Consider the following 21964-nt stretch of genomic DNA (forward strand, 5'->3'; position numbering starts at 1 on the left):
ATAAACCAGAGGCACCTCCATCACCCTTGATGAAATCACATTGTTTGTGTGACTAGTCTATAGAGAATTGGTTTTCTGACCATTGTACAAAAATTTACCCCTCATAAACTCATTGTATATTTCTAGATGCCAGTTTTTTTAGTTGTCTTAGCTCTTTCACATGCACTGACAACCAGTTTGCATAATTTGAATGGTTAAAAGCTAAACACCACAGAATAATCTCATCAAATATATGTATGTCCTCATGTACTACCAGGACATAGGCCTAAGTTGAAGATTGATTGTTTTTGGCCAGTAGTCAAAATGTGTTGTTGTGTCATTGCTATTTGGTTTTAAGTATGCCACTTCTTCCAATATATGCAGTGCAATAAGAGTAACCTGGTGAGCATAATGTGTCCTGTTTATATTAGAAGCACTTAGGACTGATTGTGTGCGACCAGAATAGAAGACGTGCCACAGAAAGTAACGGATCCCATCCAGAGTTATCCAGCCATTTTCCCATAATCTTCTGAAGCTCCATTTTGATTTGCAGACTGCCCATTAGCAAGTAATTTTCATGTAGGGTGTTTTTTTTTTTTTTTTTTTTTTCACTTTTACTTTTCTTTTTTTTTACTACTACTACTACTACTACTACTAGGAGTGATTCATACCAATGCATTTTTCCTGGATTTAAGAACTTGATTTCATCTTTTACAGTATCCATGGCATTCTTTATCATACAAGGGGAGCATTCTATTACAACAAATATGGGAAAAATCCCAATCTCTGCATGAGGGTGTACATTTGTCTGTAGTTGACCTAGTAACCTCATTAATCTTCATTTAGTTTCTCCTTTTTGATAATGTTAAATACATGGTGTAGCCACACCTTGTCTTTCTCATTTGACTCTTGAATTACTTGAGTTACTTGTGAGACCTTTGCCATCACTACAAGGAAACATCTATATATCGTTTCATACTTCAACTGGAGGTACTACAGTCTAAGAAGCTGGCAATGTTGATTTGCTCCTGTCATTGCAAGGCTCAAGTGGACAAGTGGTGCGTTTGATTCCATTATTTTGCGCACAGAGATGGTGTGTTAGGGATATTAGTGCTGTACAAATTTAACCGAGTTTTGATCTGTCATCAACATCACATGGCGGAGACATCCTTATGCATATTTATTGGAATTGTTTTGATGTATTAACTGCCAGATCTGAAGAAAATTCACAGTGTAGTAAGATAAGCACAATCTAAGAAAACGAGAATAAATGAGCTGCCTTGAATTATTTAGATTTTGTAATTGTACCCCAATATAAAGAGGAAGGTGAGTTTTATGTACAGTACATAGCATTAATGCATTTCATTACCTAATTGTTTAGGTAAGCGCTTTACAGTATTAGAAATTTACAAGATGTGAAAGTGTACATGCAATTTTGTCCCTGTCACCTTCAGATGATATTTGAGAATTGATATTAAGGCCAAGCAATGTAATTTTTATGAAAGCAAAGAGGGATGGCACTGGTTCCGGGAGGCACTATTTTGAAAGTGAACTTGTAAAGAGATTCTTGAGCATGTTGAAACATGTTTCTCTTTTATATTTAGCTTTTGCAATAGTAGTTTCCATGTCATCTTCCAGAGCATTTTCTTGGTGCTCAGAACAGATCCAGCTGTAGTGTTTTAAGTGGGACTCTTATTGCATTGGCAATTAATGACATAGTTGCTAAAAGGCCCTAAGGTGTGCAAAGTAGTCTTTACATCGATGATGTGCAATATACTACCCATCAATCAGTCTTCGTCACCTACAAAGAATTTTAAACTATTCCATTTGAAAAATAGAAGTCTGGACTGCATCTGTTGGTGTCAGACTTTCTGCTGAAAAAAACTCTAGCAATAATGTTTTCCAAGAATAATAGATGGAAGCATACATACATATACCAAGGCACTTCCCCCAATTTTGGGGTGGATAGCTGACATCAAACAAATGTAACAAAAAAGGGGACCTCTCCTCTCTGTTCCTCCCAGCCTGGCAAGGGACTCAACCGAGTTCGGCTGGTACTGCTAGGGTGCCACTGCCCACCCTCCCCCGTTATCCATCATAGATGAAGCTTCATAACGCTGAATCCCCTACTGCTGCTACCTCCGCGGTCATTCAAGGCACCGGAGGAAGCAGCAGGGCCTACCGGAACTGCGTCACAATCGCTCGCCATTCATTTCTATTTCTAGCACGCTCTCTTGCCCCTCTCACATCTATCCTCCTATCACCCATAGCTTTCTTCACTCCATCCATCCACCCAAACCTTGGCCTTCCTCTTGTACTTCTCCCATCATCTCTTGCATTCATCACTTTTAGCAGACAGCCATTTTCCATTCCCTCAACATGGCCAAACCACCTCAACACATTCATATCCACTCTAGCTGCTAACTCATTTCTTACACCCGTTCTCACCCTCACTACCTCATTCCTAACCCTATTTACTCGAGATACACCAGCCATACTCCATACTTCTCGTACATCTCATAACCTTACTCTTACCCCATTAACTCTCAACTTCTTTCTCTCACACACCCTTCCAAATTCTGTCACTAATCGGCCAAGCTTCTCTTCTGCGTCTGCAACCAGTACAGTATGATCTGGAAACAACAACTGATTTACCTCCCATTTATGGTCATTCTCATCTACCAGTTTCAATCCTCGTCCAAGCACTCGAGCATTCACCTCTCTCACCACTCCATCAACATACAAGTTAAACAACCCCGGCGACATCATACTTCCCTGTCTCTGCCCCACTCTGACCGGAAACCAATCACTCACTTTATTCCCTATCCTAACACATGCTTTACTACCTTTGTAGAAACTTTTCACTGCTTGCAACAACCTTCCAGCAACTCCATATAACCTCATCACATTCCACATTGCTTCCCTATCAACTCTATCATACGCTTTCTCCAGATCCATAAACGTAACATACACCTCCTTACCTTTTGCTAAATATTTCTCGCATATCTGCCTAACTGTAAAAATCTGATTCATACAACCCCTACCTCTTCTAAAACCACCCTGTACTTCTATGATTGCATTCTCTGTTTTATCCTTGCACATCTCCCTTACCCCTATATAGTGGTACAATACACGCACAAACCCAATCTAATGGTACCATTAACAACACAAAACACACATTAAACAATCTCACCAACCATTCAAGTACAGTCATACCCCTTTCCTTCAACATCTCGGCTCTCACACCATCCATACCAGATGCTTTTCCTACTCTCGTTTCAACTAGTGCTCTCCTTACTTCCTCTCTTGTAATCTCTCTCTCATCTCCCATCACCGGCAGCTCAACACTTGTAATAGCAATTATATGCCTCCCTATTATCCTCAACATTCAGTAAACTTTCAAAATACTCTGTCTACCTTTTCCTTGCCTCTCCTGTTAACAACTTTCCATTTCCATGGAAGCAAAACCAAGAAATAAACCTCACATTAGCTAGCACTGAAATCCAATTCGAAGATAATGGGGAAATTTTTGCGATTAATATTTGATATTCCCCCACAATGGGAAAGGTCATGTATCTTGCATCAAATCCATATGTAATAGTGCTCTAAACCTTATGAAAAAGTTATCAAATGCAATATGGGATGTGAAGCTATCAACTTTACTGATGATCTATAAAGTATTGTTGTTATCGAGGATGGATTATGGTACCCCAAAATATGGATCAGGATATGAAGCTACTTCGAAGTCTTTTGATCTATTACACACTCAAGGTCTAAGACTATGTAGTGGAGCCTTCACGTCTTCTTGAAATATCTCTGTGCTATGTGAAAGCGGGGAACCACCTTGTCCCTACAACGAGATTTGTAACTATGCGAAATGCATTAAAGATCCTAACCCAATTCTCCAAAAAGAAGCTATTCAATCTCAGTGATGTATTCATAAACAATTATGAACCACCATTCCCAGGGAAAGCAAAAATGCTGTTACAATCAACAAATGTCAGAATGAACATAATTCAACCATCTCTCTTTTCTCCACCTTGGACTTTAAAGAAAACAAAGATATGTTCTCTTCTATTTTTTGTCGAAAAATAGTTTTAATCCTAGTCACCATTAACAAGATGCCTTGGAACTTATACTAAGGAAAGGGCCTCATTATGTGATTTCAACTGATGGCTCTAAATTTTCAGTGAGTGCTGGAGTGTAGCAGTGCCCTTAGACAAAATTAGTCTTCTCATTACCCAGTGAAACATCAGTATTTACATCCAAACTATCAACGATTATGTTGGCAATTGAAATGATTAAAACTATTTAAGATAGGGCGAATCATAAGTTTGTGGTTTTTACCGATTCAAGAATTGCCTTAAAAGCCATAAAGGGTTACGCTCATGAAAATTAATTGATATTGAAAATAGAGCTTTTTGACATGTAGCTAATTCTTTAATCATTTTACCAAAGCAAGCTTTTACAATACCTGTGAAAGTTCATGTAACCCACTCGAAGCATTTTATTGCTAGAAACTGACAAGATCAGTGGAATAACAAATTTAATAGCAATAAGTTAAAAGAACTAAAGCTAGTTGTACAAAACTTACACATAAGTTAAAAGAACTAAAGCTAGTTGTACAAAACTTACACATGGGTATTTGATGTGCCACCTCATTAAGCAGTACCCAGGTGCAATGAGTGTGACTGTATTTTCACTATAAAACATATTTTTAGCAACTGTACAACTTTAAAAAAAAGATTTATGTTTTGGTGTGAAAAGTTTTATTGACCTTTTATCAGACTGAGAATTTTGACCTCAAGTTATTTATTTTTATCTATTATATTTAATATATATTTCATTTTATTAATTTATTCATCATTCATTTATTTTTTCTTCAATGTTAATCGGGCCAGCTCTGTAAGATTTAACTCATTGAGCTGGTTAACCTCCTCCCTTTAATAATAATATTGATGTTATACGGAACCGGACATCTCTTGCATTTTGTGCAATTAATCCTGGGAGTTCTTTCAGCAATGGTTTTTTGATTCGTGTAAAATTACTTCCAGTGGTAGGGGTGCATCCTATCTGTTTCAACTCAATCCTCCTACAAAATGCCAAGTTCTGTCAGTTTGTCAACCTGCCCTTGGCTTTCATTAACATTTGCAACTAGTTCAGCTAATGCAATTGCTTCATGTGACATGTGAATTTTCACTGAAACTAGATTTTGGTGATTTACCAGAGGTTTTTCTATCTGCTGAACGAGCAAGTGTATATAGTTGTGTAGAACAAGATTTACGGTAGTATGCATCCGTAGCGTGCACATCAGATGTAGTGGATAACCTTGCTATTATTTGGGAGTCGTTTGTTTTAGTAGCAAAAGTCCTAAAAGTCATATCAATGTCAGCTGTTCATGTCTTAATCAATTTATTTTAAACTTTATTTTATTACTGCTCGTTTCTTAGCTCGATCAAGCTTTTGGGCATTATATTTTTTTTCTGCAGTTTCCTTAAGTGGTAGCTTTATTGTCAAGCAATGTTTATTTTATGACAGCATTCAAGTACCCAATTTCAGCAAAACATGTTGGTTTATCATTTGTTTCTTTTTGGCATAGACAGCAAATGTTCTAATTAGTTCTATTAGAATTGTGCTAGCATTTTATGTCATTAATTTTTGAAGCAACAATTTTTTGAGAAGTTTAACTGGGGTATTTCTTTCATTCACATTATAATTGCTTGAAAAGAAAAACTTGTAATTACTGTACAATAGGTTCCCGAAATATGCATGTTCGAATTGTGCGATTCCCCATTTATGCTGTCACTAGTTCTTAAAAATAAATTTTCTGTATCTGTGGAGCCTTTCAAAGTCTGCGAGTCACACGCCATAAAACATCAAATCTATTGTCTGTTGAATTATTGGTAGGCTAGTATTATGCCTTATGCCATTAAAATGTAATATTAAATTTTTTGGCATAATTTTAATAAATAACCTATTTGAGGAAAATTCCATGTCAACAATGTAATCAACTCTTCTCTATGCGAATCCAGTTAAAAAAAAATGTAAACATCGAGTTGTTACGTTCTCGTTAACCTTTATTTCTCTCTTTCTCTAACCTTTTGATAATTTTAATGGTAGTTATAACATTTAGATTAGCATAATATTAATTTTTCCTTGAAATTCCATTGTGAATCAAATTATCCTCATTCTCCAGTCTCGCACCATGTTCTCTGTCACATTGTGAACGTAATAGCGGTAACACAGTAGTTCTATCAATTTTAATTTAAAACTATTCATTTTTGCTGATGGTTCTGTAATTGATATGCACAAGTTGATACAAAATTAAACTTACTTATAAATGAAGTCTGTAAAAAAATATTTGGAAATGCAATGTACAATTATCCTTTGTAACAGTTTAGAATTATCGTAAATTATTATATGTCATTATTGGTAGTTTGTTATTGTTGACTAAATGAAAACAAAATGGATTTCATGTTTTGTGATGCATCTTGGAGTTTTTATGTATATGGTAAGGAAATTATTTGTAATAACATTACTTCATACTTGGAAGTGTAAATGCAATCGTTTGTGCATTCTGATTGTCAAAAAAATGTAAACAAACGAATGGTTTTGTCCTAAGTGGCGTATTTAGGAAATACGTGAGTCTTAATTTCAATTATTTTGAAGTTCTAAGGAAAAATTAAGTAAAACAATGTTAGCAAATCAATACTTGATGTGATATCTGTTGCTGCAAAAGCTAATTTATATTCAGATGTGTAAATGCGTTTGTTTGCTCGTCATGATTGATAATGAAACATAATCAAAACAGTGGTTACGTTTGAGGTGGCATGTTAGAAAAAGCGTGATATAAAACTGCCTTTATTTAGATAATTTTAGATTTGAGTTGATACAGAAAAAGATAGCTTATACAAAATTTGTCCTAATTTTAGGTTGTCTCACACGGAAATTTAAAGTATTTATACCCATCCTGAGTGTAATTTTAACCTTTTTCAAGTTAGTAAAACTTTAAAACCTTAATAATGTTTTATTCATTCATAAGAAAAATAGTCTATAACATGGAAAGTATTAAAAATGGGTTGTAAAAATAATTGAATGTGTAAGTTGCCATTCACTTTGGCCCTGATGGAATTATTTCCGTTGTTTCAAAATATGTGATTTTCCATTTCATCGAGGCAGTGGATTGACCAAATTCTTGTATAATTGGTGACCCCACTGTACATGCATGCTTACAAAAACAGGAAAAACCATGAAAACATTGCTTCATATTTAGAAAAAATGCAACTTACAGTTATGACTCACAACACAAAATTAATTCGTTGCGGAGTGGTTTTCCTTTCATGAAAATTTTGTTATGAGTCACATTTTACATGTAAATCGCCTAGTTTGTTCCAAACCCTACAAAAACTCCACATTAAATCTTATGATAAAGCTACATTATAACTACAATGAAATACTGTATAGCCAAATATATTTGAACCATTCAAAGTAGTTATAAGAACATAATGCAATAAAAAATTGCAAATAATACAATACTATTATATATACAAAATATACACTACCATATGTGCTGTACTATTATAATTACCCTTACCACAGAGACACATTTTCTATTGTGCAAACAACTAATTTTCTTCATATGTATAATGGGTAAATATTTTATTCTTGGCCTGGCTGGCAAATCTCTATTTTCTTATCATGAAACTTTTCTTTGCAATGTGAGGCATAAAGATCATCTCATTTTGCAGTGTGAAAATATTGTAAGCAGATTCTTGCATGAAGAGAGGTATGACTGTAGGCTACAATGCACATAATTTCAATTTACATGGTAATATTGCACTATGACCATTCCAAACCTTATCTGTATCAATTAGATAACCTCAAAATTATAGGAATAGATGTTCGGATCATCAAAATCTACCAAATCTTAGATATGGTAATTTTTTGGGGTTGGCCAAGGAATATGGCAGCTATTTCAGATTGACTAATATAACCACCATGAGGAAGTCAGGATGTCCCCACCCTGATTAATATATTCCCATGACCAAAGGAAGCTACCTGCCAAATTTTGCAATTTCTCCCAGAACTGAATGAATTTTCCTCATCTGCCCCACTATAATTGCCCAGTAGTTGAGAACTGACCTTTCCATTACCCTATTCTCAGGTTTTTCATAAATACATTTTCAATAAAATTTGAGAAGCCTTTCTTCACTGAATAATAGTTTGGCACAGTAATCTGAATAGTAATTTCAAAATATGAAGGAGAATCATAACTGATCAGTTGATTTTGGAAGTGCACAGAGAAAACTCTTATCTTAACACACTTTAGATTTAGAGATGTGGACATTTATCAATATTGTCCAGAATGATTTATATTGTTGAAACATCCCTCAATTTGCACCAGTCAAGTTAAGTTAGCCATTATCTGGTACAAGAGTTAGGTAGACTTTCTTTTTGGGACGTTCCCGGAGAACTTGTACTTGGTAATTCCAGTTTATAATATAGGAAGAGGGATAAATAATTTTTTTTTCTGAAGAAAATGAAAAAAGCTTGCACACTTCCGAGGTTACTCAGATTTTTGTATCTGTCAATAAGGCAATTTATTCTCTAAATTAGTAGTTATTATATGTACAATGTTATGTTAATTATACAGCATCTATAATTTCTCTTATATGCCAAGACAATTTTTTTTTATAGCCAACAGAAGCAGAAAATAATAAAGAAAATCGACGGTTGGATTCTCGTGAACGAAGTAGCTCCAGACCCAGAGGTGGTGGACCACCTAGGTTTAGAGGGCGAGGTGGGGGTAGCAATCGAGGAGGGCGTGAGAGGTGAGTACAATTAACATAGGATTGTATAAACCATGGTTTGATGTGATGAAGATACTTCAAATAACTTCTATTTTATCCTTATACTCTATTTTTTAATATAGATCCCCCCCACCAAAAAAAGGCCATAAAAAATCATGGAATGAGTAATATTTGTAGTGGACTTTCGTAAACTAGAATGGTTCTCAACAGATTTAACTCCAGAAACCGTACTTTACTTCACTGCTCTTTGGCAGCATCTCACAATATACTCGCTCAGCCAAGACAGACGCTTCATCTACCCTTACTTTATATACATTTTTCCATTTGTTCCAGCTCTTCTTTTATTATATCTAATTAAAAGTTATTTTGTTTCCTGCACCTTCCTCCAAAAATTTCCAAATTATGAGGCCTTATCACCAACTTATCATCTGTATTCTTTCTACCGAAGCAAACTATACCTAAATTTCTCACCAATTCATCCAAAGTTATTTATAGTAAACTAACTGAACAATCATGTCAACTTATTACAACTCCTTTTACGCATCGCTTGTAACATCTGTACTTCAGTTGACTTGGTCACACACAAACGTTTCAACTTTTCATGCCGTAGAGGCAGCAGTACCATGGTGAATTTTCAGATTAGCTAGCTCCAGTGACTTTGTCAACTATATCTCTGTTCAGGGCATATCACACAGCTTTATAAGTTGTGCTGGTATATTCTTGAATAGGTGTCATTTAGTTTTGTCTATTGTTTAGCTTATACATTCAATTCTTCTATTTAATTATTTTAATTTGCTATAAGTTACTTATTTCTTATTTCATGTACCATTACTTTGAGTTGCATTTTAAGATTGTTGTATGTTCCTGCTACAAATTTATGAGAAATGGTAAGGAAAGTGGTAATTTTAGTGAAAGAATGTGACTAATAATGTTGGATAGTAATTTGTTGCAACTGTAGTTCATCATTGTTCCTGCCTTTATGCTTCTTATGCATTTTATCACAAGTTGTCAAAGAAATTAATGTTGTATGTAGTGGAAAAGGATAGCATTCCAACCTGGTTCTGACTTGAGGTGACAGAGTTTGGAAGGGTATGTTTGAGAAGAAGTTGCAAGTAATTGTGAAGGGTGTAAATTGTTTGGGCCAGTGAAGGGATGGTAAGAATAGTGTGCTAGGAATGATTGTAAAGAAAGATATGTATGAGAAAGTGATTATACCAACTGTGATGTATGGATCGAGTGTTGTGGGGAATGAAAGTGACCGAGAGACAGAATTTGAATGTGGTCAAGACTGAGTGTCTGAAGGTTATGGTTGGTGTATCAAGGTTGAATAGGGTTAGGAATGATGTAGTAAGAGTGAGAACAGGTGTGAGGAATCAATTACCAGCTAGAGTGAATGTGAATGTGTTAATGGGGTTTGGCCATAGAGAAAATGGAAAAGGCTTGTCTGTCAAGAAATTGATGAATACTAGAGGCAGACCAAGGTTTGGGGGGAATGGATGGAGTGAAGAAACCTCTAGGTGATAGGAGGATAGATATGAGAGGCAAAAGAGCATGCTAGGAATAGAAATGAGCGGTGAGCGATTGTGACACAGTTCCGATAGGACTTTCTGCTACCCTGGAGAAGGTGACAGCTGGGGGAGCGGCAGTAGGGGAGTCGGCACATGAAGCTTCATTTTGGTGGAAGATGGGGGTAAGGGTTGGCTGGAGCACCCTAGTAGTACCAACCGAACTCGGCTGAGTCCCTTGTCAGGCAAGGAGGAACAAAGAGAAAAATCCTCCCCCCTTTTTTTCTTTTTTATTTTAGCCACCCTCAAAATTGGGGGGAAGTGCCAGTGTAGATAGATTGAACTTAAGGTGTACATGCACTTATAATCATTTCAGTGAATCTTTTCTGTGGTTCACCTGACTTCTTCCACGAAGCTCTCTTTCAAGGCCTATTTAAACAAAAAAAAAACTTATATTTAATTCCCACTCGCTCATTCCAATTCTGGAATGCACTCACTCATTCCAATTCTGGAATGAATTAACTAGGTGTGTAGAAGGACTGGGTAGAAGGAAATATGTAGTTGTCATGGGTGACTTAAATGCTAGAGTGGGCGCTAGAGAGGTAGAAGGTGTCATTGGGAAGTATAGCGTACCAGGTGAAAATGAGAGTGGTGAGAGACTGGTAGATGTGTGTGTTGAGCAAGAGATGGTGATAAGTTCTAGCTTTTTCAAAAAGAAAGATAAAAATAAGTATACATGGGTAAGAGTGGCAAATGGAAGAGTGATAGAAAGGGCATTAATGGATTATGTGTTGATAACTAAAAGAATGTTTGGAAGATTGAAAGACTTGCACGTGTTTAGGGGTATGGCTAACTATATGTCTGATCATTTTTTGGTGGAAAGAAAATTAGTTGTAGCAAAAGAGGGGGGGGGAATAGTGTAGGTGGATGTAAAAGGGAGCTAGTGAGGGTTGAAGAGCTAATAAAACCTGGGGTAAAAAGTAAATATCAAGAAAGGTTGAAAATGGCATATGACGAAGTGAAAGTAAGAGAAACGGGTAATTTAGAGGAGGAGTGGAAGTTAGTAAAAGAAAATTTTGTTGGGATTGCGAGTGATTTGTGTGGCAAGAAGTTTGTTGGAGGCAGCTTGAGGAAGGGCAGTGAATGGTGGAATGAAGGAGTGAAGGTAAAAGTGGAAAAGAAAAAGAGGGATTTTGAAAAATGGCTGCAGAGTAATAGTATAGAGAAGTATGAAAGATATAGAGAGAAAAATGTGGAAGTAAAGAGTAAAGCGCACAAGGTAAATGAGGCAAAGAGGGCAGCTGACCTGAGGTGGGGTCAGGGATTGGTTCATTCATATGAAGAGAATAAGAAGTAGTTTTGGAAAGAAGTGAAGAGAGTAAGGAAGGCTGGTTCAAGAATTGAAGAGACAGTGAAAGATGGAAATGGAAGGTTGTTAAAAGGAGAGGAGGCAAGGAAAAGGTGGGCGGAATATAAGGGAGGCAGATATAATTGCTGTTGCAGGTGTTGAGGTGCCAGTGATGGGAGATGAGAATGAGAGAGAGATTACAAGAGAGATGAGAATGAGAGAGATTACAAGAGAGATGAGAATGAGAGAGATTACAAGAGAGGAAGTGAGGAGAGCACTAGATGAAACGAGAGTAGGAAAAGCATCTGGTATAGATGGTGTGAGAGCTGAGATGTTAAAGGAAGGGGGTGTGACTGTACTTGAATGGTTGGTGAGATTGTTTAATATGCGTTTTGTGTTGTCAATGGTGCCAGTAGATTGGGTTTGTGCATGTATTGTACCACTATTTAAGGGTAAGGGAGATGTGCATGAGTGCCGTAATTCAAGGGGTATTAGTTTGTTGAGTGTGGTGGGAAAAGTGTATGGTAGAGTACTGATTAATAGGATTAAGGATAAAACAGAGAATGCAATCTTAGAAGTACAGGGTGGTTTTAGATGAGGTAGGGGTTGTATGAATCAGATTTTTACAGTTAGGCAGATATGCGAGAAATATTTAGCAAAAGGTAAGGAGGTGTATGTTGCGTTTATGGATCTGGAGAAAGCGTATGATAAAGTCGATAGGGAAGCGATGTGGAATGTGATGAGGTTATATGGAGTTGGTGGAAGGTTTTGTAAGCAGTGAAAAGTTTCTACAAAGGTAGTAAAGCATGTCTTAGGATAGGAAATGAAGTTGGCGATTGGTTTCCGGTGAGAGTGGGGCAGAGAACGGGATGTGTGATGTCGCCGTGGTTGTTTAACTTGTATGTTGATGGAGTGGTGAGAGAGGTGGATGCTCGAGTGCTTGGACGAGGATTGAAACTGGTAGACGAGAATGACCATGAATGGGAGGTAAATCAGTTGTTGTTTGCAGATCATACTGTACTGGTTGCAGACGTGGAAGAGAAGCTTGGATGATTAGTGACGGAATTTGGAAGGATTGGTGACTGAAGGAAGTTGAGAGTTAATGTGGGTAAGCGTAAGGTTATGAGATGTACGAGAAGGGAGGGTGGTGCGAAGTTGAATGTCATGTTGAATGGAGTTACTTGAGGAGGTGGATCAGTTGAAGTACTTGGGGTCTGTTGTTGCAGCAAATGATGGAGTGGAAGCAGATGTATGTCAGAGAGTGAATGAAGGATGCAAATTGTTGGGGGCAGTTAAGGGAGTAGTAAAAAATAGAGGGTTGGGCATGAATGTAAAGAGGGTTCTGTGCGAGAAAGTGATTGTACCAACTGTGATGTATGGATCGAAGTTGTGGGGAATGAAAGTGACGGAGAGACAGAAATGTCTAAGGAGTATGGCTGGTGTATCTCGAGTAGATAAGGTTAGGAACGAAGTAGTGAGGGTGAGAACGGGTGTAAGAAATGAGTACATATGAATGTGTTGAGGGGATTTGGCCATGTTGAGAGAATTGGAAATGGCTGTGTGCTAAAGGTGGTGATGAATGCAAGAGTTGATGGGAGAAGTACAAGAGGAAGGCCAAGGTTTGGGTGGATGGATGAAGTGAAGGAAGCTCTGGGTGATAGGAGGATAGATGTGAGAGAGGCAAGAGAGCGTTCTAGAAATAGGAATGAATGGCGAGCGATTGTGACGCAGTTCTGGTAGGCTCTGCTGCTTCCTCCGGTGCCTTGGAAGACCGCGGAGTTAGGAGTAGTGGGGGATTCAGCGTTATGAAGCTTCATCTGTGGTGGATAACGGGGTAGGGTGGGTTGTGGCACCCCTAGCAGTACCAGCCGAACTCGGTTGAGTCCTTTGTCAGGCTGGGAGGAATGTAGAGAGGAGAGGTCCCCTTTTCTGTTTCATTTGTTTGATGTCGGCTACCCCCCAAAATTGGGGGAAGTGCTTTGGTATATATATGTATGTACAACCAAAATTAAAGAAATCATATGGGTTTGCCAACATTTTATGGTTGCCATCTGGACCCACAGGCACTGGGTAAGAAAGTCAGAGCTTGGGGTCTTTTCTTGCTTTACTCTTGGTTGATGTTACGTTTGGATGTTTGCTACCCAACCCTGTGTGCTTTTTCAGTGATTGCAATTATGATAGAGGTGAGGGTTGATCCGCATCCTTTATATCCCGGGTATTGGGATAAGAGATTCTCGAACTCCCATTGTGAAGTTTCTTAGTTGTCGTTGTCCTCCCAATGGGAAAAGTACAGCTGTTGTCACAAGAAGTCTAAGAGGGATCGTTTGCCTTCTTCTTCCAAGGAGGGCAAAAAAAGCAGAAACCTCTTCTAAGTCCTTAATTTTTCCTGCTCGATCCTTCGTTATCTGAGTTTGTTGATATGTTCTCCCATGATGCTTAGTGAAGCAGAGAATACACTGAATGTTATCCTTTAGCTTTGGCTCTTAATCAGCCAGAACCCTAACAGGTCCCCTATTCCCGGGGAGTGTGCTAAACTCAGGATACCAGCTATATATTTCAGATCTAGGAGTGTAAGGAGATTGTTTCTATATTGTGTTGGAATTTTCTCTAGTAAAATTACATAAACCATCTCTAACATATGCCAACACAGACACCACACTTCGGCAGACGTGCATCATTTGTCACCGGGTATGCCCTCCATGATTCTAGATGAGTTATACTATTCACTGGTATGGGCTCTTCGACTCGGGTATTCCTGTAACTTCGCTTAATAAGGAAGCTGCTGGCTTCTCCAAGAATAGCATCAGCTATTCAGAATTCCTTACGAGCTCCCACAGTGTCATTTCTAAAAGAAATTTATTTTATCACAGATCATATAAGGAACAACAAGGTTTGTCCTACCAATCCCACGGAAGTGCATATCTTTCCCTGCATCTGCAGATAGACAGACAATCCTTGTTCCATTACCCAAACAGGTACAGAAATGCGTTACACTACCATGGCGCAAAGCAGAAGTGCGTAATCAAGGGGACGAACACTGCCTGAACGGGCCTAACAAGTATGCATCCCCCAGGCAGTTAGTGCGCCAGCTGAACACAGCCCTAACAATACACATCCTTAGGCAGAATACGCTTCTGCCATTTCCTGGATGTCAATAACACGCTCAGGCGTATATGAACCAACTCGCTATTGTCTAGATCTATGTATTCTGTTATAGGTACATCTAAAAATGAGAGTTAGATCTACAACTAGATTAAATCCTAAATTATTAGGATTTTTAAGTTTATAGGTGATGCTGCTGTACCAGTTCAAAAGGAAAAGATCTGCAGAACCATATCTTACCTTTCCTTGTGTAAACCCCCTCTTAGCCTATAGGGATCAACCATTCCTTAAAAGACAGAGATCCGATTCCCTACCATATTACTCTGCACAAAGATTCATAGTATCCTGTTAGAACACACCAGATACAGTGGATCAAAATTATTACTGTAGTTTGTTCCAACACGAATACTTACCTCGAACTACTTTCTATAGGAGTCACTGGTGATCTCCTCTCTATCGACCAGAGTTTTGCGTATGTTACCCCCCCACTCCGCGCTCTAAGTAGCCTTACCCCCGGCATCAAGGAATGTGCCCCGAGGGTAGGATCAAGGTAGGTCGCTGCTTGGCTGGGTCACCTTCATCATTAAGTTCTCTGGTCGCGAGGCGTTCACACCTCGCTCTCGTTTCTCTGTCGATCCTTTGTGTGCGTTCTAGTGTCCCACGTGTTCCCAGCGTGGCAACTTGCGTTTTCCAGTGTGCTTTTCCCAAGTGTTCCTGTGCGTTCACCTTTCAAACGTGTGCTTACCCAGTGTTTTCATTGATTCCCTTAGTGCTTGTGTCGTGCGTTGTGTGCATTATGGAGCAAATTCGCCGTTGTCCTGGGCCTAGAGCCGGGAAATCGTGTGGAGCGTTCCTCTCCAAGCCGGAAGTGGATCCTCACTCCCTTTGTTCCTCCTGTAGGGGAAAGGTTTGCTCGTCAGCAGACACGTGCCCCGAGTGTGTAGACTGGAGCGATATACAGTGGGTACGCTACGGTGCAAAAAAGAGGAAATCAGCGAAACGTTCCCCCAGGAAAATTAGTGTTTCCTTGCCGATACCATCACCCAGTGAGCAGTCCGACGGGGCCTCGGTTTCACCGTCCCCTACACAGAGTAGGGGACGAGGTAAGTCTAGTGTTGTGGATGAACAAGGCGTCCTTTCCCAGGAGCCCAGTGTTAGTGCAGTGCCAATGGCGGGCCCCTCTAGGGCTAGTGAAGGACCCAGTAGTGCGTCCGGAGAGTCGGCCCTTGTGCTCGGGGGGCACGCTTCCTCCGATGACCCCTTGTGGGGTAGTAACGCGGTCTTGGTATCACCGCCGCCCTCGTGGGCCTGTGCTTCTGGTTCGTCGTTAGGGGGGAGACAACCAGAGGAAAGTTCGACCTTCGGGTAACGATGCCTTCGGTTGGAGGCTCCCGAAGACGCCTGGTAGGTCACCCCTGAGGATGGATGTGACCCTGGATCCCTGGCTCCCGGGCATGGAACGGTTTGAGTCGTTCCCAACCCTCCCCACGGAAGTCCCCGATGACTTCCTCCTGCCCTCGACTTCTGGCATTCAACGCCCGAAGAAGTCCCCCGCAGTCCCCGCTACCAGCCGACACGCGGTGAACACAGTGTCGTCGGGCTCATCGGACGTCTATTCCTCGTCAGAGGAAGAGGTCAGGGTGAAACACCGCCGTCGGAGGGAGCGGTCCAGGAGCGAGTGTTCCCGCTCGAGGTCGCGCTCTCGGTATAGCAGAAAGCGCTCCCGCTCCCCGAGCCGTAAGTATAGGAGAAGTTTATCTCCCGGTGGCGCCTGGATCTACGTATCTTCGCGGGAATCGAAGGTGCTTCGTTCCCCAGACCGCCGGTCCAATGAGCGGTCCCCAAGGCTGCCGTCCTCCAAGCACAGCCTTGACCCTCACGACCTGGCTCGCAGGAAAGACCTCTCGAGAAAGCATAAGTCCTCGAGGCCTCAAGTTCACCCCGCCCAGCGGGGGGAAACGCGCTTCTTGTCAGGCAGCCTGGCCGAACCAGCCCAGCTGGTGCGGCCTTCGGGTCGGAAGGAACGGTTCCCGCTGTTGGGTCAGCCCCCGGGAACCGCGCCCTCAGCACCCAGAGCCTTAAGGCGTACGAGAGTCCCCGCTGAACCAGCGGTGCCTGCATTATCCCGAGCCCCTGGTGCGGACTTACCCGCAGATGAGGTCCAGTACCTCGGCAGGACGGCGCCCCTGGCCCCAAGGGCTAGGCATCCAGTCAGCGTGCCCGGTAAACCGGCTCCCCTGCCCCAGGCCGAGACCTCGGCTGACGGAGGGGAGGGCTCCCCGACGGAGGACTCCGCCTATAGGAGAGTGGTTAGCCTTATCAGAAGGCACCACGAAATAGCAGAACCTGCGGCTACGGATGGAGATTCCTGGAGGTCTAGCCTGCTGAGAATCATGCAAACTCCCTCCCAACCTGAGACATCCCTAGCACTCCCTCTAGCCCGAGATCTAGTTCTAGGGCAAGAGTACATCGACAAAGTAGTGGCCAGCAACGCCGAGGCCCCCAGGACCCAGAGTGCCTCGAAATTGCTCCAGGGCCTCAAAACCCAAGGGAAAGTCTATGTGCCTGCAGGACGCCGCCCAGGTCCTTGCAAAGTGGAGACGGCCGTGGACATTCTGAGTCAAGGCGTCTCAGACGATAGAGCCTCTTCGGCCCCAGTCTGTTTCTCGCCAGCAGAGGCCTCCATGATGGAGGAAATGTCGCGAGACTTAGTCAACGTCTCCTCTTGGCTGGACTGGTGGGCTTCCACTTTGGTGGGTGTTCAAGCCTCCTCCGACCCCGAGGACCCTGATCAGCAAGGCCTACTGAGGGACCTCATTACCTCCGGGGGTAAAACCCTCAAGTTTCTGACCTATCAGTCTCTCGCCCTAACAGCCAACTGGGTTCTCCGTAAGCGAGACACTGTGCTAACAAAGGTGTCTCGGAAGGTACCAGACAGGGAGGCGCGAGCCATTCGCAGCCTGCCCCTGTGGGGAGAGTCTCTGTTTCCTCTGAAGGAGCTAGAAACCATAATGGAAAAGGTCTCGAAAAAGGAGGCGGCCAACGTCACCAGACCGACGACTTCTAGGAGACCGCCATACAAGAGGTCTGTCTCGGATAGCGCCGCGACGCCCCAAGCCTCTTCCAGCACTACGAGGAGAGAGGCCCCCTCTTCCTCCTGGTCCACAACGCCGCAACCCTCCCGCAGGGGAGCTGCAGCGCCCTCAAGCTCCTTCAGGTCGGGTTACTCCGCTTCTAGGAGAGGCAGATCAGGCCGCCCCTCTAGAAGAAGATAGAGTGGGAGGCCCCCTATCCCCGCCCAAGCCTCGGGTTGGGGGATGCCTCAGACAACATTGGCAAGCATGGAAGGCTCAAGGGGCAGAGCCTTGGACAGTGTCCGTTCTAAAGGAGGGCTACAGACTCCCGTTCCTGACGGAACCACCCCCTCTTATTCTGGCCAACCGGACAGAATGGCTAGCTCCCAAGGACCCGTTAAAGAGGACCGCCCTTCAAGAGGAGGTATCCTCCATGTTAGAGAAGGGCGCCATGGAAGAAGTTCTTCTCCCAGGGCCAGGTTTCTACAGTCGCCTGTTCCTGGTGGAGAAAGCGAAGGGGGGGTGGAGACCGGTTATAGATCTGTCAGCTCTCAACAAGTTCGTCAAGAAGACGGACTTCAAGATGGACACTCCAAAGTCAGTCCTGCTGTTCTTGAGGGAGAAAGATTTTATGATGACCGTCGACCTCAAGGACGCATACTTCCAAATTCCGATCCACCCCTCGAGTCGGAAGTTCCTCCGGGTGAAATGGGATTCCCAGATCCTGCAATTCAGGACTCTTTGCTTCGGTCTGTCAACAGCGCCCCAGGTGTTCACGAGAGTCTTCACGACTGTCTCAGTGTGGGCTCACGAACGAGGCATCCGCCTTATCAAATACCTGGACGACTGGTTGCTCCTTTCCGCCTCAAAGGCCCTCTTGGAGGAACAAGGGAGAAGTCTCCTCCAGTTTTGCAGAGATCTGGGGATTGTAATCAACCCGAAGAAGTCAAATCTATCCCCGTCCACCAGAATGAACTACTTGGGAATGACATTGGACACCATTCAGGGAAAAGTTTTCCCTTCGGAGGACAGGATAAGGAACCTCAGGCACATCATTCAGCCGTTCCTGTCAGAACACCCCAGGAGAGCGAAAGACTGGCAGAGGCTGATAGGCCACCTGGTCTCATTGGAGAAATTAGTTCCCCAAGGGAGGGTAAGGCTCAGATCCATCCAATGGAATCTCAAGAACCTCTGGTGCCAGACGGACTCACAACAAGTGCTAATTCCAGTCCTTCCAGACACGAGACCCTCCCTGGAATGGTGGCACTGCCAGTCGAACTCCCTCAAAGGGATGCCCTTCGGGACCGGCCCTCCAGAATTACTTCTGTTCACAGACGCCTCCAACCAAGGATGGGGAGCCCATCTCCTCGATGAAACTGCACGAGGTACCTGGTTGGAAGGGGAAAAGCAACTCCACATCAATATCCTGGAGTTGAAAGCAGTCCAGAAGGCATGCTTACACTTTGCAAGTCTGCTAAAGGGAAACACAGTGGCGTTGATGTGCGACAACGCCACGGTAGTAGCATACATAAAGAAGCAGGGAGGCTTGAAATCGAGAGAGTTGTGCGATCTCACCATAGAGATTCTAAATTGGGCAGAAGCAAATCACGTGGTGTTGTTAGCAAGGTTCATTCCCGGGAAGAAAAACGTTCTGGCCGACGGCCTCAGCAGAATGGGCCAGATGGTAGGGGCAGAATGGTCCCTTCTCCCAGAAGTAGCCAGGCTCATCATTCAGCGTTGGGGTTCCCCGGTGATGGACCTCTTTGCTACAAAACTCAACGCCCAACTCCCAGTCTATTGCTCCCCTGTACCAGACCCGAAAGCAGCCTTAGAAGACGCCTTTCAGCACAAGTGGGACAATCTGGATGTGTACGCTTTTCCCCCTTTCACGTTGATAAGACAGGTGCTCAACAGAGTAAGGACCGCCCAAAACCTAAAGATGACTTTGGTAGCGCCCTGGTGGCCGGAGAGAGAGTGGTTCGCAGACCTAAAAGACCTAGCGAGTCAACCGCCGTGGCCTCTACCCGCCAGGTCAGACCTTCTGCACCAGCCTCACTTTCTCAAGCTCCACGACAACCCACTCTCCCTTTGTCTTCACGCCTGGAGACTATCGAGCGGCTCCTGAAGAAGGAAGGATATTCTCCCTCCACGGCTAAGAGAATGTCTCTATACCTGAGAAAGTCGTCAGCCGCGGTATACCAGGCAAAATGGGCCTCCTTCACGAAGTGGTGCTCTGAGAGGCACATTAGACCTCTTAAGGCCTCTGTCCCAGACATAGCAGATTTTCTGGTGTTTCTTAGGGACAAAGTTGGAATGTCAATTCCAGCCATAAAAGGGGTTCGAGCCGCCTTAGGCCAAGTCTTCCTCCTGAAGGGCATCGACCTGGGGGCCTCGAGACACAAAGCGATGCTTGTCAAGAGCTTCGAGCAGTCTTGCCCCCCTCAGGCGAGTAGGGTGCCCCAGTGGGACTTAGCCAAGGTCCTGAAGATGCTGTGTCGTCCCCCCTTTGAACCCTTGAAGGATATCGTAGACAAAGATCTCACCCTCAATGCCGTCTTCTTGCTGGCCTTGGCGTCCGCTAAGAGAGTGGGAGAGATCCATGGGCTGTCATACGACGTTTCTCATTCAAAGGGGTGGAAAGAAGTATCCTTCAAGTTCGTGCCTTCTTTTGTGGCCAAGACTCAGAACCCAGCAGTCTGGGACCTGAAGTTTGAGGGTTTCTCAATTCCTGCCATCCCTAAGACAGGCAATGCAGAAGACTTGAAATTGTGCCCAGTGCGAACAATTGGGAAATACCTGGAAAGGACAGCGCATCTCCGACCAGGCATCAAGAGCCTCTTCGTTTCCACAGGTATTAATAAGAAACAAGTTTCCAAAAACACCATCTCCTGGTTGAGACAAGTTATCGCCAGAACCTACAAGGAAGATGGCATGGCAGTGCCGGGCACTCCCCGGCCTCATGATATCAGGGGCCTGAGCACCTCCTTAGCCTTTGAGAAAAACATGGCAGTGGGGCAGATCCTGCGAGCAGGTACTTGGTCGAACCAGTCAACCTTTACTGCCCACTACCTCAAGGACTACTCAAGAAAATCCTTGGACGGGTTCTCCATTGGAACTGTCATCTCCGCCCTCCAAGCGGTTGTAAACGGTAAAAACCCCAGGCGCGTTCAAGACTAGCGACCGGTAGGCACAAGTGCGATTTCCTACCGCCTACCCAGTTGCTTACTTGCCTCTTCGGGGAATACCGACTGTTCCCAGAAAATAACACATTCTTCACGGCTACGCTTCTGGAAGGAACGTCAAAAGAAGTTTTTCAAAGGGTGAGTACTTAGACACTAACGTGAATTTTTGTGTAGTTACCCTCGCTTCCGCTCTCTAGTAGGTCCCGTTATCCATAGGCCTCTTGGCCTCCACGGCCGGGTCAGGGGGTCAGAATAGCACTCCCGCCTCCTAAAGTGTAAGTCTCCTATAGAAAGTAGTTCGAGGGTAAGTATTCGTGTTGGAACAAATCAAAAATTTTAAGTAATTTTTATTTTTCCTAACATACTTACCGAGAACTACTTTCGGGTAATGGCCCTCCCTTCCTTCCCCGAGTGCCTCTCTTCCCTTGCTAGCATTGTGCTAATTCAATAGAACTTAATGATGAAGGTGACCCAGCCAAGCAGCGACCTACCTTGATCCTACCCTCGGGGCACATTCCTTGATGCCGGGGGGTAAGGCTACTTAGAGCGCGGAGTGGGGGGGGGTAACATACGCAAAACTCTGGTCAATAGAGAGGAGATCACCAGTGACTCCTATAGAAAGTAGTTCTCTGTTAGTATGTTAGGAAAAATAAAAATTACTTAAAATTTTTGATATTCGATGTAAGAGAGGGAGACTAAGCCTTCTCTCCAATCTCCATCTCTAGCTCATAATGTAGGTACTACAGCCATTAGTATTTGGTGTCGTAGAGGGAGACTAAGCCTTCTCTCCAGTCTTCATCCCCAGCATAGGTACTACAGCCTTTCATCTTCCTTTGTTTCTACATGAGCTTCAGTAGTATGGTGAGAGAGGAAGGATATCCCAGAGAGGGTAAAGAACTCGCAAGACTTTTCCAAACCAGAACCGAGTCCAAACTTAGACTCAGATCCCCAGGTCCTTGGGCTT

The 21964-nt window shown here is 42.9% G+C and overlaps 1 protein-coding gene across 10 annotated transcripts in view; it reads left to right on the plus strand.

Moving 5' to 3' along the window:
* Positions 1-21964, plus strand: part of LOC137620755 (protein lingerer-like) — a 283036-nt gene that overhangs the window by 112359 nt on the left and 148713 nt on the right. For all 10 annotated transcript variants that reach the window (XM_068351150.1, XM_068351155.1, XM_068351153.1 and 7 more), the window contains exon 4: positions 8677-8810. In XM_068351150.1, the coding sequence (XP_068207251.1) occupies positions 8677-8810 (134 nt within the window). The remainder of the gene's footprint in view (positions 1-8676; positions 8811-21964) is intronic.

Source organism: Palaemon carinicauda, chromosome 27 (genome assembly GCF_036898095.1).
Source record: "Palaemon carinicauda isolate YSFRI2023 chromosome 27, ASM3689809v2, whole genome shotgun sequence".
NCBI classification, from domain to species: Eukaryota; Metazoa; Arthropoda; class Malacostraca; order Decapoda; family Palaemonidae; genus Palaemon; species Palaemon carinicauda.